General features: G+C 43.1%; 1 protein-coding gene across 2 annotated transcripts in view; it reads right to left on the bottom strand.

Annotated features, from left to right (window-relative positions):
- Pamr1 (peptidase domain containing associated with muscle regeneration 1) overlaps nucleotides 1-19,317 on the bottom strand; it is a 97,061-nt gene that overhangs the window by 35,859 nt on the left and 41,885 nt on the right. For both annotated transcript variants that reach the window (XM_031371158.1, XM_031371159.1), the window contains exon 3: nucleotides 15,739-15,867. In XM_031371158.1, coding sequence (XP_031227018.1) covers nucleotides 15,739-15,867 — 129 coding nt within the window. The remainder of the gene's footprint in view (nucleotides 1-15,738; nucleotides 15,868-19,317) is intronic.

The following is a 19,317-nucleotide window of genomic DNA, read 5'->3' as shown; positions in this document are numbered from 1 at the left end:
AAAAAAGGTAATGCCAGTTGATCTTCCATGTTAATATGACAGTAGAAATATGGATGTGGTTTTAGGAAAAGAACCCAAACCCTACTTTTGACAAGATCAAGACCCAAGGCTTTTTTGAATGACTAAGATGTCTAATTTATGTCTTCACTATGATGTGTAGTTCTACCCTGCTCCACCATGAAAAGTGGTAGACTCCTGTGAAGGCCCAATCTCTTCCAAGCTGTCCTGCATACATGCTTAACACCCAGCCTTTTATTTTCCACATAGCTGCCAGACCTGTCCTTATTAACTTAAGTGAATAATAATAAAACAAAACCTCAGATGGTTTCGCTCTTGATTTAGCTCACCAAGGGTTATTCCCTATGTGAGCATCTTCCCATGTGTTGTATAGCATTGAAACATCCCATTTGGAAAGAGGAGGAGGATGATAAGACTAATGAAGAAAAGGAAGCATGTACAATGCAAGAAGTTAATGAAACTTACAAGGCTGAATGAAGATGCTCCAGAAATTTACAAGGCCACTCTCCACTGTTTTAAAAGTACTAACAATTGCTGGCAGAGGAGACTCTCTGATGGGTGAAGCCGCCTGTAATGTGTGCAGCACATGATTGTCTATTCTAGGAACTTTATTTATTTTACATTTAATTTTTATTTTATTTTATTTTTATGATGCAGCTGTCTTTGAATCAGTCATCCACATTCCTATAAATAATTCCACATATGTGCTCCTCCTGTAAGTAACCCAAGCAAACTCACTGACTCACATCCATGCCCTATCTGAGAGGACAGACATTTGTTCACATCTCCCCAGGGAAAGTCACACAATACAGTGACATCCTCAGCTTTGCTTTGTTGACTGTGTGACGTCACCTCTTAATCCCAACCATCTGCCTGTCCATTCTGCTCCAGCCATACCAACCTTCCTAATGCCAGGCCTTGAGCATGCTTTAACTTCAACCTAACGAGCTCATGGTCTCCCTTCCCCTGCCAACTAGCCTCAGCTACCTCTTATTCAAAAAGCCCCTCTTCAGCTATCCATGGAAATGCTTGCTAACTCCATCATGTTTTGTCTTCTTTATAACACATGTCACAAAGTTGAAATTTTTGGATTTTACTTTCTTACCTATTTTGGTAGAGCTGAAGCCTTTGCTAGCTTGTACAGTTAGAATAGTACCTGGAACATTCGTTGAAAGAAGGAAGGAAGGGGGAGGGAGGGGAGGAAGGGAGGGAGGAAGGAAAGAAGGAAAGAAGAAAGGAAGGGAGGGAGGAAGGAAGGAAGGAAGGAAGGACAAAAGGAAGAAAGCAAGGAAGGTAGGAAGGAAGGGAGGGAGGGAGGGAGGAAGGAAGGGAGGGAGGGACGGAGGGAGGGAAGAAGGAAAAGACAGGAAGGAGGAAGGAGGAAGGAGAGAGAAGAAGGGAGGGAAGGAGGAAGAGGGGAAGGGAGAAGGAAGGAAGGAAGGAAGGAAGGAAGGAAGGAAGGAAGGAAGGAAGGAAGGAAGGAAAGATGGGAAGGAGGAAGGAGGGAAGGAGGGAGAGGAGAAGGGGGAAGGGAGGAATGAATGAAGGAAAGAAGGAAGGAAGGAGAAAGGGAGGGGAGAGAGGGAGGGAAGAAGGAAGGAAGGAAAGACAGAGGGAAGGAGGGAGGAAGGATTATGCTGCTATAAGTCAGGCCCTGGCTTAAAGCTATACCAGGCTTATTTCATTTAACTCTCATGATAAACCTGGGAAACAATATTCATCTTCCCATTGCCTAAGTGTTGAATCCCAAGGATAAGAGGGTAGTGCTCCCAAGCTCTGATGACCAACAGAGGACTCTACAAGGGTCTGAGTGAGGACAGAAATGTCAAAGTCCTTTGAGGCCCAGCTTTAGCCTCACAAGCTGTGCAGGTTTGGACAGGTTACTTCACCTCTCCATAACTCAGTCAACCTCAGTCCCATGTGAATAAAACTGTACTTAGGCCCTATGGGTTTGTGAGGTTTCAGACAGCTTATGCATTGAAGTGGTAACAGAAAAATCAGTGAAATTCAGCAGTTGCTACTGGGATTTGAATGTGGATCTGTCTAGTTCGCCTTGAATGAGACATGGTTCTTCCTTAGGGACTTTCTGATCTACGCCTGCCTCTTCTGTTGCATCAGGAGGCAGAAAGACCTTTCCTCCTCTTCCAGAGTACCACACGTGAAGTGTCTCCCACCGGAAGCACACATTCTTCCCGCATACCTCACTCTTTCTCTCGCCCACATCTGCCCATCTGTTAAGGCTAAGGAAGTGCTACGTGCTACCCTGGGTGTGAGAGACAAAAAAAGAAGCTTCCCTGCACAGCCTCAGCCCTGTAGAGCCTGGCAGCTTCCTAGCCTGCAAGGTGTTAAGTCCCAGCTCCCCTACAAATCTCCTGCTGGGAGCCCCAAGTTAGAAGCAGCTTGAAGGCTGCCAACCTGCTTCCAGTGGCATCCTTTCCTCCTTGTGGAAGCTGGAATCAGACAGCCTGTATCTGTGGGCCCTCCCCACCCTGCTCTCCTTGGTGAGGCTAGGACAGCTCCAGGTTTTCATGCAGATTCTGAAGGACCTGGAGACCCCAGCCCCACCCAGGGTAGCTGGACCACTTATGCCTGTCCTAGGCTGTCCTCCAGAGGTAGCCAGAACTGCAAAGCATGTGCAGGGGTTGGGCTCTTCAGCCTGCTGTTCCCTCTCACTCTGAAGGGGAGGGACTCTTTGGCTCCAAGAAACTTCCAGCCAACCAAGGACAAAGAGGCCACTTTCTGGAAATGTGCTTGGAGAAGGGGCACTGGGCAGAAAGGAAAAGAAGGGACCCTACTCCCTCCCCGTTCCCCCATTGGGGACTCCCTCTGCTCCATTCCCACTTCTGCCTCTCCTCTGGAGTTGGCTGATCTGGGTGCAGAGACAAACTAATATACCTCTCTGCCCAGGACAGAACAGTGAATAGAGCCAGAGTCCCTGCCAAGGAAGTGCCACTGGCCAACCAGGCAGGTGGTCCTGAGTTAAAAGACTAGAGCAGGCTCAGGGCCCAGAAGGCGTGCTTGGGTTCCCTAATGATGTCTGAATGTGCATAAGCATGCTTGTGTGTGTGTGTGTGTGTGTGTGTGTGTGTGTGTGTGTGTATGTGTGTATGTCAATATGTATCTATATGTGTGTATCTGTGTCTATGTCTATATGTGTGTTTGTCTACCTGTGTGTATGTCTCTGTCTCTCTGTCTGTCTGTGTGTATGTCAGTATGTATCTATATGTGTGTATCTGTGTCTCTGTCTACATGTGTGTATGTCTACCTGTGTGTATGTCTCTGTCTCTCTCTATCTCTCTGTCTGTGTGTGTGTCTGTATGTGTGTATCTGTGACTCTGTCTAGATGTGTGTCTGTGTGTGTATGTCTCTGTCTCTCTCTGTCTCTGTCTCTGTCTCTCTGCCTCTGTGTGTGAGTGTGTGTGCGTGTATGTCAGTATGTATCTGTATGTGTGTATCTGTGTCTATGTCTATATGTGTGTTTGTCTACCTGTGTGTATGTCTCTGTCTCTCTGTCTGTCTGTGTGTATGTCAGTATGTATCTGTATGTGTGTATCTGTCTATGTCTACATGTATATTTGTCTACCTGTGTGTATGTCTACCTGTGTGTATGTCTCTGTCTTTCTCTGTCTCTCTGTCTGTGTGTGTGTCTGTATGTGTGTATCTGTGACTCTGTCTAGATGTGTGTCTGTTTGTTTATGTATCTGTCTCTCTGTCTCTGTGTGTGTGTGTGTGTGCATGTGCATGTGCGTGTGTGTGTGTGTGTGTGTGTGTGTGTGTGTGTGTGTGTGTGTGTGTGTGTGTGTGTGTGTGTGTGTGTGTGTGTGTGTGTGTGTGTGTGTGTGTGTATGTGTCCAGACCATGCCCCAAGTCTTCCAAACCCTGGACTCACCTCTATTCTTTTACAGTTCATCATGAACAGAACAGGTAGACAGACCTTGCTTCCATTTAAAGAATTAAAAGGAAGTCTTCCTTAATTTTCAAACTAGTGAGAGAACTGGAAGATTCTGCACAGCAACGAACACCTCCAACGTTCACACAAGTCTTATCGTCTGCAGTGTTAGGAGGTGGGGTGGCAAGAGAGACACACACACTTCTGAGAAGTGGTTTGATTTGGGTTTTCTTTCATCTTCCCTCTCAGGGAGAAAAGGATTCAGAGAAACTCTTTAGATGGAGAGGCACTGATCCCATCTTTCCTCTTTCAAAGATGACTCCAGATGCAGGGCTCAGCACATGAAAACAGCTCGAACCCTAGGTCAGTTCAATGTTGTCTGAGCCAGGGTTTCTCATGGATGGAGATGCGAACAGTAGTACTTGTCATCATGTCCTCTATTATTTTCTCATTTGAAGGATTTATCTGATTTATTTATTTTAAGACAAAATCTCATGTAGTCCATGCTCTAAGGTTGAGGCTGGCCTTGAATTTCTAATCCTTCTGTTTCTACCTGCCAAGAGAGGGCATTTCACAGGTATATCTCAATGCCTATTTTATGTGTTCCTGGGGATCAAACCTAGGTCCATTTGTGCTGGGTAGGTACACTACCAACTGAGTTCTAACTCCAGCCCCGGCTTCTAGCATTGTACCTGTTTCCTAAAGATGCTCTGTAAATGGAAATCATTTTATTCTTTCTATGGAGTCCTGTGTGGATCAAAGACACTATCAGCGTAAGATTCCCAGGGAAGCTCAGATTCTGCCCTATATTCCAGATCCTATAAGAGCCAAATGATGACAGTGGTTATAACCCAGCAGACCCAGCAGGTACACAGCTGGCAAAGACAAGGCCTAACGGTGGCATGCTAATTTGCCACTAGGTCAGGGGCAGAAAAGAAGCCTGAACCCTCTGTGTGACTCATTAATCCCACCATCACCTTCCAGGTCCTTAGATGGACCCTCAGAGCCCTGACCTCGGCTGTCTCTGTTATATGGGGATAGTTCATTGGAAAAGACGCCATTGGTTCTGGGGCCAAGCTTCTGGAATTATATCTTGTCCTGGTCACTTAGAGCTAAGTAACAATCCCTCCTCTACCCCATTCCTTCCCTGACCTGGATACATTGGTGTCCTTATCTATGAAATAGCTCTGATGAGAAATGAAGTGGAGACTCAATAAGACTGTGCATGAATGTATTTAGAACAATGCCCAGTTCACAGTAAGTGGCAAGAGAAGGCTTTGAGTTGATTGGGACTCTTGTCTTCATCAGGAACACGAGAAGTCCAGTAGTGACTTTCCAAGCTGTGATTTGGCCTAAAACCCCAGTCAGCCTGACACTTTATGAAGATGGCTGATTGAATTATTTCTGTGCTTAGCAGTACAGCTTTGCAAGGGCAGGGACTTTGCCTTTTTTACTTCTTTGTAAGTATCAAGCTGGTGAACCATGAATTGTTAACCAAATGGGTGACTATATCAAAAATTCAATAGCTCCCCGTCCAATCAAAGCCATTTCAAAGCCCCTTCTCCCTAGACCACATGTGTTATGCCTTCAGTTAAAATAACTGTTTAGCAAGAAAAATATGTACCACTATGGACAGGAGATACTTCCTCTCTGAAACCGCTAGGATCATCCCAAAAAATGTCATCTTGCTAATGCAGCCAAAACCGTAGGAACTGGAGGGAGGTAGAAAAGAAAACTGGATTGACTGTATTCTACTCCCAATACTCTCTTTTACGCCCTCTACCCGGTCCCTTCTTCAATCTACTTCTTGGATACATCACAATAAAAACCAGTATTTATACAACTAATATACACTAACAAAAAAAAAAATCACATTGAGGGCTTTGTGTATATTGTCTCTGGACTTCAGTCTGGTTGATTTTTGTTGGCTTATTTTTGTTTTTTCTGATTCTTCCTTCTCCTTAGTTCCTTTCACTTGGTGTCTTTGTTGTTATTAATTTCAAATACTGTGTGTATAGTACTTGCATGTCGATTTGTTCTTTAATTTTCTAAATCTCACTTGACATTTCTCATGTTAGTTCATAAAAGTCATATTTTCTTATAGATTCTTTAATATAATCAATCTAAAGTTATTAACACTTCTGATCTGAAAGTTCCACAAATGGATCATCTAGAAACTGTTTCATTTGGATCATTCTTCTCTTTCCTGTAGTTTTGTTTGTTTTACAACAGGAAAAAAGAAAGGGCACATCACTTCTTTTGATTAGGGATGTGTTCTCCTTTATTAGCTGTGGAAGATTAAGATTGTACAGTTTGACTTGATTGAGTCAGGAGCTAGTATCTGGGTCAGGACTAAGGCTAGAATCCCACCAGAGGGCATTTTAAACCCAAGCACCAGAGCCCTATTAAATCTCTCTTTGATATTTACAAATCCTCCTTCTTCCAACTTGCCCCACTTTCCAGACTACAAGAGGAAGGCACTATGGGATTATGAGGTTGTAAGATGACAGGTTTGTGAATTTGCAATGGCAACAGCCTATAGAACTTGCTGTCTCACCTAACCCTGGTCAACTGGCAAAACTCAGTTTCAGAAAACAGAGTATGTATTTGCTTTAGATTTCTGCTCCAACATGCTGGGGTATAGATTACCAAAAGCCTGGCTTCTGTTTTTCCTCTGGCAGGTACAGCCTTCATCTGTACCCTGTCTTCCACCAGCTTCAGCAGCCAGCCCCAGAGACCAAGCATCCTGAATCCTTGTTAGCCTGAGGGAAAAAATCCTTCCTCTGAAGACTGGAGTTATCCCGGTTCTATATTCATAGATATCTGATGGTCTTTAAAAAATTGTGATTGTGTTATTGTTAATCTAGTAACTTCTTACTGTTTGAGAAGAGAGTTCTTTCCTGCACTCTCCTCCTACCCAGAGAGTAAGCTATAGCTGATGAGTCTTTGACATTGGTCTGCATCAGTTTAAACTACCTGATGTCAAGAAACTTCTTAGACAGAAAACATGAAGCACTATTTACCACAGAGCATGAATACCACTTCCTTTTTTCTCTCAGGAAATTTTCTTTCACTATATGTCTTTTATATTAACTTCTGCCCATTCAAATACACATACCTACACACAGGCACACACGTGTGCACTCACAAACAAACAAGCAAAAACATCCCTTGATGGCTCTGAGTTATAAATAAAAAAAATATTATTGTTCTAGTTTTATTTTCATTAGTGTGATAAAATACCCTGTCACAAAAGCAACTTAAGGGAGAAAGGTTTGTTTGGCTTACAGTTCCATGTTACAGTGCATTATGTCAGGAAAGTCACAGTGGCGGGAGCTTGGGACAGACAGAAACAGAGAAAAGTGATGCATGTATCCACACTTGCTTATTCCTCTCTTAGATTGTTCAGGGCCCATTGCCTAAAGAACAGAGCTGCCCATGATGGGCTGGGTCTTCCTATACCACTTAACAATCAAGACAGTCTCCTGCAGATGTGCCTATAGGCCAACCGGATCTAAATAATTTCTCATTAAGACCTTGTTCCTAGGTGATTCTAAATTGTATCAAGCTGATAGTTAAAACTAACCAGCACATTTATTGAATATTACTTCTTAGACTAAGAGATTTGTAAACAGCATTTGATTTGACTGCCACACATGCACACACACACACACACACACACACACACACACACACACTAATGACCATTTTTATTTTGTCTCTCTTCATAAAAGAGAAACCATGATTTGTAAATTTGTCAGGTCCAAGTCCAGGCTGCTAGACATTTCATGGTACCTTCTTCATTGTAGACCCAACTGCGCACTATTCTTTACCCCAGAAAAGTCAGGACAAAGAAAGCTGCAAGATGATCTGGTTTTAAATGAGTGAGCCCCGAGGTGGAAACAAGGGTTCTTTGGAGAGTCAGCTGTGTTGGACAGTGTTTTGCTGAGGCAAACATGTAAAGGAGTGTTTTCCTGAAGTAGACACAGGTGAAAGACTACGGCAGACTCCTGAAGGAACATTTCACTGAAGCAAACACAGAAGAGAGGATGTTCCGCTAAAGCAAACAGGTGAAAGGACGTGTGATGAAGTATTCTTTGCTAACAACACACATGTATTGGTTCACCTTACATTGCATAGTTGAGCTCTATTTGTTGGGACTCCTAGGACTGGGGTTGAATGGATGCACATGCTGAGGCAAGACAAATGCTGAGGCAAAGCACATGAGATGTCTGGAGGATATAAATAGGACTCCACAGAGTGACAAGGACAGAGCTTGGCTTGCTGGTACGGCTGGCTGTGCAACGTTTGTGGGTCTTCACTTATCTTCGATTCCCTGAGAGAGGCACAGCTGAAAACTTCTGTTGTTCCTGTTGGTCTCTCCTGCTGACTCGAGCTGATGCTGAAGTCTGGCTGTCTGCTAGGTTGTGTCACCACAGTTGCTAACCCGACTCTACCGAACTGGAGTGCTGGTGTATCCATAAAATGTTTCAGATGGATAGAGCTAATGACGCTAATCTGTGAATTGAACTGCCGATTTCCAGACAACACTGATGGGAGTTGCTCCAAAGAACCTTTCTAAACAGGTCTACTTCCCCCTCACACTCCCTGTATCCTTTCTTTTCTACTACCTCTGGTGGGTAGTGAGCTACAAAGAGGTTAAAGCATTTAAGAACCATCATTAAAAATAGAATTTAAAAAAATTAAAATTACAGATCCCTGTCTCCCTTGTCCAACCCTTCTGTCTTCTGACCCTTCCCATCTCAGATTTTTCTCTTAGTCCTTTCTGAATGTGGCTCATGTGTTCGCCTGCACACACCTAATCTCAGATACTCTAGCCCTCAAACATTTTGGGGCATGGCTCATAGCCAGTTCTGCTCCTCTGCCTCTGTCCAAAACACAAGTAAGAAGATAAACGTATTAGGGGCCGTAATCTCTCCCTATAAATCCTCTAATATGGGTTGCTTCCCTAACCTCCTTAGATCCCCAATATCCTTCAGGACTTGAAGCCTTGGGATCCCTGTGGTATTGACTACAATATCACATAATCACATCCTCAGGGCTTTGGGTCCTCCTGAAGCTCACATGTGTGGGTGAGCAAGGAGCAGCCTGAGGCCCAAGCTAAGTAAATACCATTCTAAGATGAAACTAGATCCATGTCCCTAGTCCTGTCTAAAAATCAACTCTAAATGGATCTAAGATCTTAACATAAGGCCTGAAACTCTGAATGTATTAAAGAAAGTAGGAAAATGATTAAAGATGCAGGAATAAACAAAGACTTTCTGAATAAGACTTAAATCACTCAGGAATGCCAACAGTTGACAAACAGGACCTTGTGAAATTAAAAACTCTTGCACAGCAAAGTAAATTGATAATCAAGTGGGGGAAAAAAGTCTACAAAATGGGAGGAAAATCTCCAGGAGCTATATGTCTGAGGTAGGATTAATATGTAGAATATACAAGGAACTCAAAAATTAAACAGTGCAACAGAATCAATAAATGGGCTAATGAAATGGACAGTTAGCAAAAGTTAAAACAAAAATAGCCAATAAACACGTAAAAAATGTTCAAGCTTATTGTCTGTCAAAGAAATGGAAATCCAAACTGCATTAGGATTCCATCACATCTCAATTAGGATGGCAGTCACTAAAAAATAGGAATCACTATGGATATTGGCAAGAATGTGGGTAAAATGAAACCCTTATACACTACTGGAGGGAAAATAAGCAAGTCCAGTTATTATGTAAAACCAGCTAGAACCACATGACCCAGTTCCATCACTCCTGGGTCTTCCCTGAAGGACTCCAACACATAGCAGAGGCATTTGTACATTGACATATAGTGCAGCATTCACAATGCCTAAGTTAGGGAAGCAACCTAAGTGTCCAGCAGCATGGCAATGGATATGGAAATGTAGCCCATATACTCACAATTCTTCAGCCCTAGAGAAGATCAAAGTTGAATTTGCAAGAAAATGGATACAACTGGAGATGTTGATATTAAGCAAATTATGGAGGCCCAAGGTGAAAAATGGTTTCACTTTAGGCTTTCAAAACAGGCAGAATGCAATCACAGCATCCCATGTGATTTTAGAGGCAGAACTGGAGATATGATGACAGCGGCAGGTGTGAGAGAGGGCTGGGGTTGGCAGTGGATGAGGTCGTTGACCATGGGGCCAGCAAGATGGCATGCAGCACCCTGGAGCTCACACAAATGCAGACTCGGGCTTGGAGCATGCCACCCAGCTGCAGGATCTCCCTGGCTCTAGGCAATGATGGAGGCCCAAGGTGAAAAATGGTTCACTTTCTGGATTGGACCATCTCCAAGGGTCACCATAGTCCATGATGCTACTGAGGGCCATGTGTGGGTCCTACTGCTGCCAGGGGCTGTGACCCTGGTCTATGCTGTTACCAGAAACCACAAGGAAAAATCATGTATGTATATATGACGTGGAAGTAGAAGCAAAGGGGAACTAATGGAAGAGGAGGTGAGAAAGAGGGGATGGGGCTATGGAGAAAATATGCTCAATGTACAGTATCAATTGTGTACAAGTGTCCTTAGGTAACATGGTACCATGTACAATGAATATATACCATGAAAAAGAAAGTCCCATTCCAGAAACCAGCCCTGGAGGTCATCAGGATGGCTCCACTTAGAAAGACAACTTTTTCATGTGGGCACATGGGCTGGCAGGTGTCACTATGAGGAACAAATGTGCAACAGAGATGGGGGAAGTGGGAGAGCAGAGAAGTGCATGCACTGTGGAAAGAGGCAGAACTGGAGATACGATGACAGTGGCAGTGAGAGAGGGCTGGGGTTGGCAGTGGATCAGGTCGTTGACCATGGGGTCAGCAAGATGGCATGCAGCACCCTGGAGCTCACACAGATGCAGACTCAGGCTTGGAGCATGCCACCCAGCTTCAGGATCTCCCAATGGAGATCCTGGCTCTAGGCAATGATGGAGGCCCAAGGTGAAAAATGGTTCATTTTCTGGATTGGACCTTCTCCAAGGGTCACCATAGTCCATGATGCTACTGATGGCCATGTGTGGGTCCTACTGCTGCCAGGGGCTGTGACCCTGGTCTATGCTGTTACCAGAAACCACAAGGAAGCCCAGGATCTGAGCCCCAAATCAAAGAGTAAGGGAACTACTTTGATAGTGATGTTGGTGGCTGCAGGCACTCAGTTGAAAAAGAGGGGCATGAAAGGCTTCTGGGACAACCCCTACTCGGACCCCAACCCCCTCCCTGAAATGGAACAGCCTAAAAAGGAAGCTGCCAAGAGAACTTTTGAAAATGTGATGAGGATGCTGGAGAGTTGCTCCCCATGATCGATGGCTTCTGGCTGAGGGGCAGGAGGAAAGGTCTCAGTTTTCTTTAGGGAATATGTTCCTGGAAGTTTGACCATGCTCCAGTAAGTCTGTGGACAGCACAAACTGGACTTGATTTTTGTTGTTGTTGTTGTTGTTGCTGCTGCTGTTGTTGTTGGGGGGCTCACAGTGGGGGACAGATATGGAAGGAATGGGAAGTGTGATTGGGAACTATGATGTGAAATTCTCAAAGAATCAATGAAATAGAAGAAGCCAACTTCCCAGTCTAAGGAGCTCTGATAACAGCCTTGCTCTTGATACAAGCACCTCAAATAGCCAGCACTTAATCACAACCCTGAGTGCCCCCATGAAAGAAACCCAGAGTCACTGAGAAGTGACTAGTTTCAGGACCTGGGAGAGAAGAACAAGTGAACTAGAAATACTAATGAAGACTCAAAAAGAGGAGGGGTACTCAAAACACATGTGTGGAAGTGGTTTTCGAAATCTTCACTGGTCAAATTTGAGGTTCAGAAAGAAAAATTAGGCATCTTGAAATCCAGCTGTCATTCTAGCACTTGGAAGGAGGAAGCAGGAATACAGAGACCTCCAGGCCACCATGGGCTACATACATCCTGAGACCCTGTCTCAAGAAAAAACAAAGGAAGGGAAGAGTATGCTAACATAAAACACAAAATATTAGCATTTGTAGTATAAAAACGAGAAATAATGTCACATTTTGTAAAATGATAATTGGTGAATCCAGGTAGACAGCATGGACTTGGAGAGTTCTTTCAACCCTGTTGACTTGAAATTATTCTAATTTAAATGCTGAGAAAAGTACAAAGAAATAGACCTTTCTTTTAGTTTTGAGACTACCAAACTATCTTTCTTAATGCAGGTAGATGAAAATGATCGAACTCTCTGGGTTCTAGGCTTAGTCACGCAGACACTCACCTAGAGACTAGACTCTGACTGTAACAATGGATGAAACAATCACATACTGAGTGTTAAAATTGCTAGGAGGTGGGCTAATATCATCAGTATGGACAGTTACAAATTACGGGCCTGTTCTGTCTCTCAATTGCCGAATGCCCAATGCCTCTCAGTGCTGACCTTTCCCCTTTCCTGCTAAGATTGTACACGTTACTCAGGACGGGAGGAAATGGAAAGTTGCCCTGCAATTTCCCTACAGGAAAGATGCCCTCCTCATTCAGGAGAAAGGACAGACCTAAAGGATTGTTTGAGCGCCATCTACTGGGAGAATAGTAGTACAGCCTCGCAGCTCCAGTTACAGTAGGACCACCCAAGCATGGGGTAAGGTCTTCACCTTCACAGAAGGCAGTACAATGGCCAGCTCCAGTTAGGCATTCAGCAGACAGACAAGTGCGTTGCTTCTTCCCTTGCATTTGCTTTGGTTTTACGTAAGTGACAAGAACCTAAGAACATGAAACCACTGTCTTCTTGGGTTTGACCCTGTTTCCACAGACGAAATTCATCCTCCTCGAGGGCCCACCATAATCCATGATGACCAGACTGGGCTTCCATAAGAAAAGCTCTATTTGTGCTTGCGGCTGTGATGGCATGCACTGTGTGGAATGAGGTTTTCAAAACAGGCAGAATGCAATCACAGCATCCCATGTGTCCCAGACAGAATCAGATGCACAGAGGAATCTGGCCCTTCTTCTGTTTGTTTACTTCACAGAATGATCTGCTCTCCACATTTGTTTTGACTTCTTCTTGTTGTTTTTATCTTTCTTTGCTGAATGGTAGGCTCTACAATGGAAGAGACCATGTCTGTCTGCTTGTCATTATGTGTCCAGCACCTGGAGTGCATTCCTTTGACTGAATGCACCATCTGATAAGTAATACCACAAACTTCCTACTTAACCTGTTTAGTGGGATCATTATCTTCCCTGAGCCAGCTCTGTTGTCCTGAAGAAAGCCTGACTCTTAGAGTGGTGTCATTGGCAACCCAACCAGTCAGATTCTGCAGCCAGCTCTCACACTGAAGCTCAACCCAACACATAACTGACAGAGACTTTAGGAAAGGTCATGCACGGGGGATATCTCTGGGTACCTGCTATTCAGACAAACTTCAAGTCCCTCGATACTCTTCTAGTGTGTCAGTGAGTGTGGTGCCTAGCTCTTTGAGCCTCTTCTCATAACTTGCTCTTTCCTCCCCACCTAGCCACTGAAGTAGCATTCCTAACTATGACCTTTGCACACAGCCCTGACTCAACTTCAGTGAGCCTTTGATATATTGCTAGAATTACCTGTCACTTTTTTGGCCTTCTGGGTTAGTTTTTGTCAACTTGACATAAACTGAAGCCAGTTCCTCTACCTTTGCAACAGACAGAGACCACTGCAAAAATCACAACTAATCAGAATGTAGTTCCAATAGATAAATTTACAGAATATTTCTGTACCTAAAGCTCAGGAACATTATAGAGAAGAGTACAGAAATATTATACATGCAAGAAGATCAGGGAGTTTGTTTCAAAATTGTGTCTCCTAGTAATATCAGAAACTACTATTAAATCTCAGGCATGGCTGTACAAGCTGAGCAAGGATGACATCAATGAACATGCCAAACTGGATGAAGAAAGGTCCACAAGGCCCAACCATAGACAAGGAACCATTTAAAAAATGGAGGAATTCTGGGAATGGGAGAGGTGGTCTTCCCCAGGGAAGAGCATACCAACTGGCTGTCCAAAACCAAATGGTCATCCCTGAAAATATACATACCAGTAACATTATTCAGACTGAATAGGTTATATTTAGGAATTAGATGTGTGTGTGTGTGTGTGTGTGTGTACATGCTCATGAATCTTATGTGTATAGATATCAGAGGAGCTTGGATGTCATTTCTCAGATATTTTCCATCTTTGCTTGTCTGTCTGTTTGTCTGTCTGTCTGTTTGTTTTGGTCTATGCTTGGCCTTATACTCACCAAGTTGATTAAATTTGGCCATCTGCAATCTCGGTGATCCACTTGTCTCCAGCTCCCCAAGACCACCATGTCTAGCTCTTTACAGAGGTGCTAAAGATCAAACTTGGGTCCTCATATTTACATGGCCAGCATTTCACTGACTGAGCTGAATTTTCAGGACTCTGTGTCTTTCCTAAGCTATTATTGAAAGCAGTTTTGTATTTGGACTTCTTACCATCTTATCAATTAGAGGTATGTGGAAAACAAGTCAATATATCACTTATGTACATGACATTGTGCTTTCGCTATCTCTAAGCAAAGCACTAAATATTTCAGATGTACTTATCACACTTAATCTGTGCTATGAGACAGACAGCATTCTTTCCTATTTAAAAAGATGACAGCACTGTCATTGAGGCTGAATGACTTGCCCAAAGCCATATGTAATAGCATGCAGTCATTACTTCAACCAAGGTCAGTATAGTTTGTATCCTGATCATCGGTTTCTCACACCATCTCATAGAACAGCTCCCAAGGTAAAAAGCAGGTTACATCACATAGCCGACCTACCTGGTAAAAAAAATAATCTACAAAGCCTCATATTACATTTCCTAAAATCCAATTAAAGTGGCATAGAAAATTTTAAATCAGCAGTAGAGACCAGCATTTTAAAACTTACCTACCTTCAAGAGCTGTTATGTTCTCTCTGGAATAAAAACAAACCCCACTCTTCCTCTGGGTTTGGTGGAGTCTTAAAACTACTAGCATCTGGCCACAAATTGGGTCCAGTGGTTAGGTTAGCATCACTATAAACAAAGTCTCTGTAAGCTAGGAATGTCATTCGTAGAAGTAAAGCTGATCATCCTGACAGCTTCTGATTCCACTAAGAAACAAATAAAGCAGATTTGCTGAAATCCCACCACATGGGCATTGCCACAGATGCAGGACTCTCAGAGGACATCCAAGGTTGGGCATGAGGAGAATCCTGGACTGAGGGAGGTACCAGATTTCTATTCTACTTTCAAAGAGCTTTGAAGCTCAGAGAAGAATAACAATGACTGATCCTCTGAGATCAAGTACTTTCCAGAAGAATTCCCTTCCCAGGTAAAATAGTGTGTTAGTAGTTTATTGTGGTTTCAAGAACTTAATTCAGGAGTTAAGAAATGTATCAAAGAAATTCCTATTTTAAATACACAACACATGACAATAGTGGAGTCTATTTCACTGTCTGCTGATCAAAGCCACCTCAAAAGTTCTCCTGGCACGGACATCCATTATGGTGTGTGTGTGTGTGTGTGTGTGTGTGTGTGTGTGTGTGTGTGTGTGTGTGTGTAAGGATTTGACTTTATTTGAGCAAAAGGTGAACTTGAGAACCAGATAAGGCAGCTTCTAGAAACACAATCCTGAACACATGTCCACTATCCACCTTGGATAGATGGAAATCTATCTTTGTTTTGATAGTCCTGTCTCTAGCCACAGGCATTCCAAAACTGAAATTCCAAAAAGATAAACATGAGTTGTATTCTAAGCTGAGACTTGGATGCCAAACCAAGTAAAGTCAGAGCTTGTGTGTGTGCACAGGGGGTCTACTTACGCATACAGTCTCCTCCGTACCAGCCTGCCCTGCACTCTGCGCAGTAGAATCCCTTCACATAGAAGTCATCCAGAGTTCCACCCCACGAGCCATTCCGGCAGCTCTTGCAGTTTTCAAAGATGGTACAACCTGAAACATACCAAAGTATTAGTCTACATATTTGCAGATTTTGAGTCTTCTCAGGAGGCAAACTGTATGTCTCTCTGCACAGCCCCATCTCTGCCCTGGTATCTAGACCTAGAAAAATACCAATGATCTTAGGTGAACCTGCTTATACCAAGGACAGGAGAGTCACCCAGATTCAAGCAAGGAGTGTGGGATGGGATTTGAGCATTGATGATCAGTTGTGATTTTATAGAAAGTAATACAAATTAGTTTGTAGTGAATGATGGAATCCAGCTAGTGTGGTACTAGTTTTTGTTTTTACAAATTTATTTCATGTTTGTTGTATAATAGAAAATTCAGATAAACAAAATAATTTTTAAAAATGGTATCTGGAGGATTCTGTTAATACTTTTTCTTATATCTGGTAGCTGGGAATACAATCCAGACCTGAGGTCAACCCCTAGAACCTAGGTTTAAAAAAAAAAAAAGCTAGGTATAATGACATAAATTTGTAATCCCAGTTTTGCAGAGGCATAGACAGACAAACCCCAGGAATCGCTGGACAGTCCATCTAAGCTTCTTGGCAAATTGCAGGCCAGTGAGAGACCAATTGGCCATGTCTGAGGAATAGCAACCAATGTTGTCCTCTGGCCTCCACACACATATGCACACATGTATACACACAGACACACACACACACCTGCATATTAATGCACATACAAAAATTAAGCTTCTGCTATAAACTATTCATTTTGCTTTAATAACTCATCTCTATTTACTAATGACAAATATGCTTCTATTAGATATTTGTCTATGTCATGCACTTTTATGACAAGAGTACAGCATGAAATCAGCACCAGCAACTGGCTACAGTCTTGCTCTAGGGAGATCATGCAGGCAGAGGTGTGGCTCATCTCAAAAGCAAGGTCTCTTGAAGAGTTGAGGGAGAGTAAGAAAAGGCAGAAATTATTTCTTCCCATTTATCAAAATACACACCTAAGCCCTGCCCTAATGCCCTCACCTGTCAAGGTGTGATTAGAATGTATCTACCTCTTGGTACTGTCTAAAGATATATTAACGTGACAAAAGTGACATTTAAGTAGTCAACACTCTCAGATCACAAACTATTATTATTCTGCTTTCTCATAGTTCCACCTAGCTTATCCTTACCATTGTATATTCCATGCCTAATGTTGCCTGCTTATTGCCATTTTTCTATAGCAGAAGCAACCAAAGGGCTGTATCTTTGTCTGCATTAAATCTTCAGAACCTAGTATAGTACCAAATAAAAATTATCCTAGAGAATGAATGACAAATGAACTGCTGGAGATGGCCACTGTTTGCTTGGGTTCACAGCATGCTTCTTTGCTTCGTGTGTGTGTGTGTGTGTGTGTGTGTGTATGCATGTGTGTGTATGCATGTGTGTGTGTTTGCATGTGTGTATATGCATGTGTGTGTATGCAGGTGTGTGTATGTGTGTGTATGTGTGTATGTATGCATGTGTGTATGTGTGTGTATGTATGCATGTGTGTGTATGTGTGTGTATGTGTGTATATATGCATGTGTGTATATGTGTGTGTATGCATGTGTATGTGTGTGTGTATGCATGTGTGTGTGTGTATGCATGTGTGTGTGTTCTCCTCTATAGCAGAGTGACTCCCAGTTCTCTTTCCATTCCCTCCTGATTTTGCTTTCCCTCCTACCAGAGAAGCTGAGCTGATGATATGATTGATGTGGTTAGCCCATCCTGTGCCCCATAACTGAGTCCCAGTGGGCTCCCTGAGCCTTGCAAACACCAATCTCACTCACATGTCACTGAAGAGACAAATGGACTCAGAGACTGCCCTCAATAGCCCTGCTAATGCTGTTCCTTGACACAGCTACATATTGGAGTCCTCAGGTTCCAGCCACAAAACCCAGTCTGGAGATGAAGATTGGCAAAGCTCAGCAGGAAACACACTAGGAAGCTCACAGTTGCCAGAGGAGCTATTGCAGATTCTATTTTCTTTGACCTTAGAGTTCAGGGATTGGTTAGAGGCCACCACACTGAGCTCATGCAGGGCTGGGGATCAAGTCCAGGGCTTGCACCCAACCAATTGATCTATATCTACAAATATATCCAAAACTAAAACTATCATTTTTCTTTCAAGACAAAAACATAAACTGAAGTCATAGTATGTTCCATTTTCCACCTATCGGATTGAAAGAAATCCAGATGACATATTTTGTTACACTGGTTGACAAGAAAATACCCTCATATACCCTCATCATGAGTGCTAAAGGCATTGCAAAGAATTAGACAAAAGCTAGACAATAACATACATGTTTCCTTCTCAGCCCGACCTCACCTCTAGGATTCTACCTCAAATGTAAACTGTAAAAATTCTAATTTTTGATGTGTTAAGAGCATTCACTTTAGTATTGTTGGTATAGGTTGGACATCCCTAATCTGAGAAATTTTAGTTCAAAAAAGGATTGTGTGTGTGTGTGTGTGTGTGTGTGTGTGTGTGTGTGCATCACAACAAATAGAAAATAGCATAGAAAGTTGTATGTGACAGATAGTAGCCAAAACAAAGGTATATTAAAACTTACTGAGGAAAAGCGGCAGAGCAGCTGGGAGAGGGTCCTTCCTGCATCCCTCTGCACCCAGGAGGTGGGACTATTCCACAGCCCTCTGTGCACCATTCCTGCCAGCTGAGATCTTGTCTGCAGGGAGTCCTCTGACCCCACGACTCAGGTGAGCCCGCTATTTTCTCTCTGATGACTGTCTAAGGTGGGGCCAGCCAGGAGGCACAGGCTGCAGGAGCAGTAGAGCAGCTGGGACACCCAGGAGGTGGGGCTGTTCCACAACCATCTGTGCACAGGTCTTACCAGGAGAGAGCTGGATTCCCAGGAGTGCTGACACAGGCTTACAGATCCACAGGAGGAACAACCTCCAGGCAGAGGGTGCAAGAACATCTAACACCAGAGAATAACAGATGGCGAAAGAAAAATGCAAGAATCTTACCAACAGAAACCAAGACTACTTGGCATCATCAGAACCCAGTGCTCCCACCACAGAAAGTCCTGAATACTCTAAAACACCAGAAAAGCAAGATTCAGATTTAAAATCATATCTCATGAGGCTGAAAGAAGATTTTTAAGAAAGACATAAATAACTTCCTTAAAGAAATACAGGAGAACACAGATAAACAGATAGAAGCCCTTAAAGAGGAAACACAAAAATCCCTTAAAGAATTACAGCAAAATACAACCAAACAGATGAATTGAACAAAACAATCCAGGATCTAAAAATGGAAGTAGAGACAATAAAGAAATCACAAAGGGAGACAACTCTGGAAGTAGAAAACCTAGGAAAGAAGTCAGGAGCCATAGATGCAAGCATCACCAACAGTATACAAGAGATAGAAGAGAGAATCTCAGGGACAGAAGATACCACAGAAAACATTGACACAACAACAGTCAAAAAAAAAA

This window comes from Mastomys coucha, unplaced genomic scaffold, assembly GCF_008632895.1.
Source record: "Mastomys coucha isolate ucsf_1 unplaced genomic scaffold, UCSF_Mcou_1 pScaffold15, whole genome shotgun sequence".
NCBI lineage: Eukaryota > Metazoa > Chordata > Mammalia > Rodentia > Muridae > Mastomys > Mastomys coucha.
Note: the sequence above shows the minus strand (reverse complement) of the source record. Positions and strands in the feature narration are given on the sequence as shown.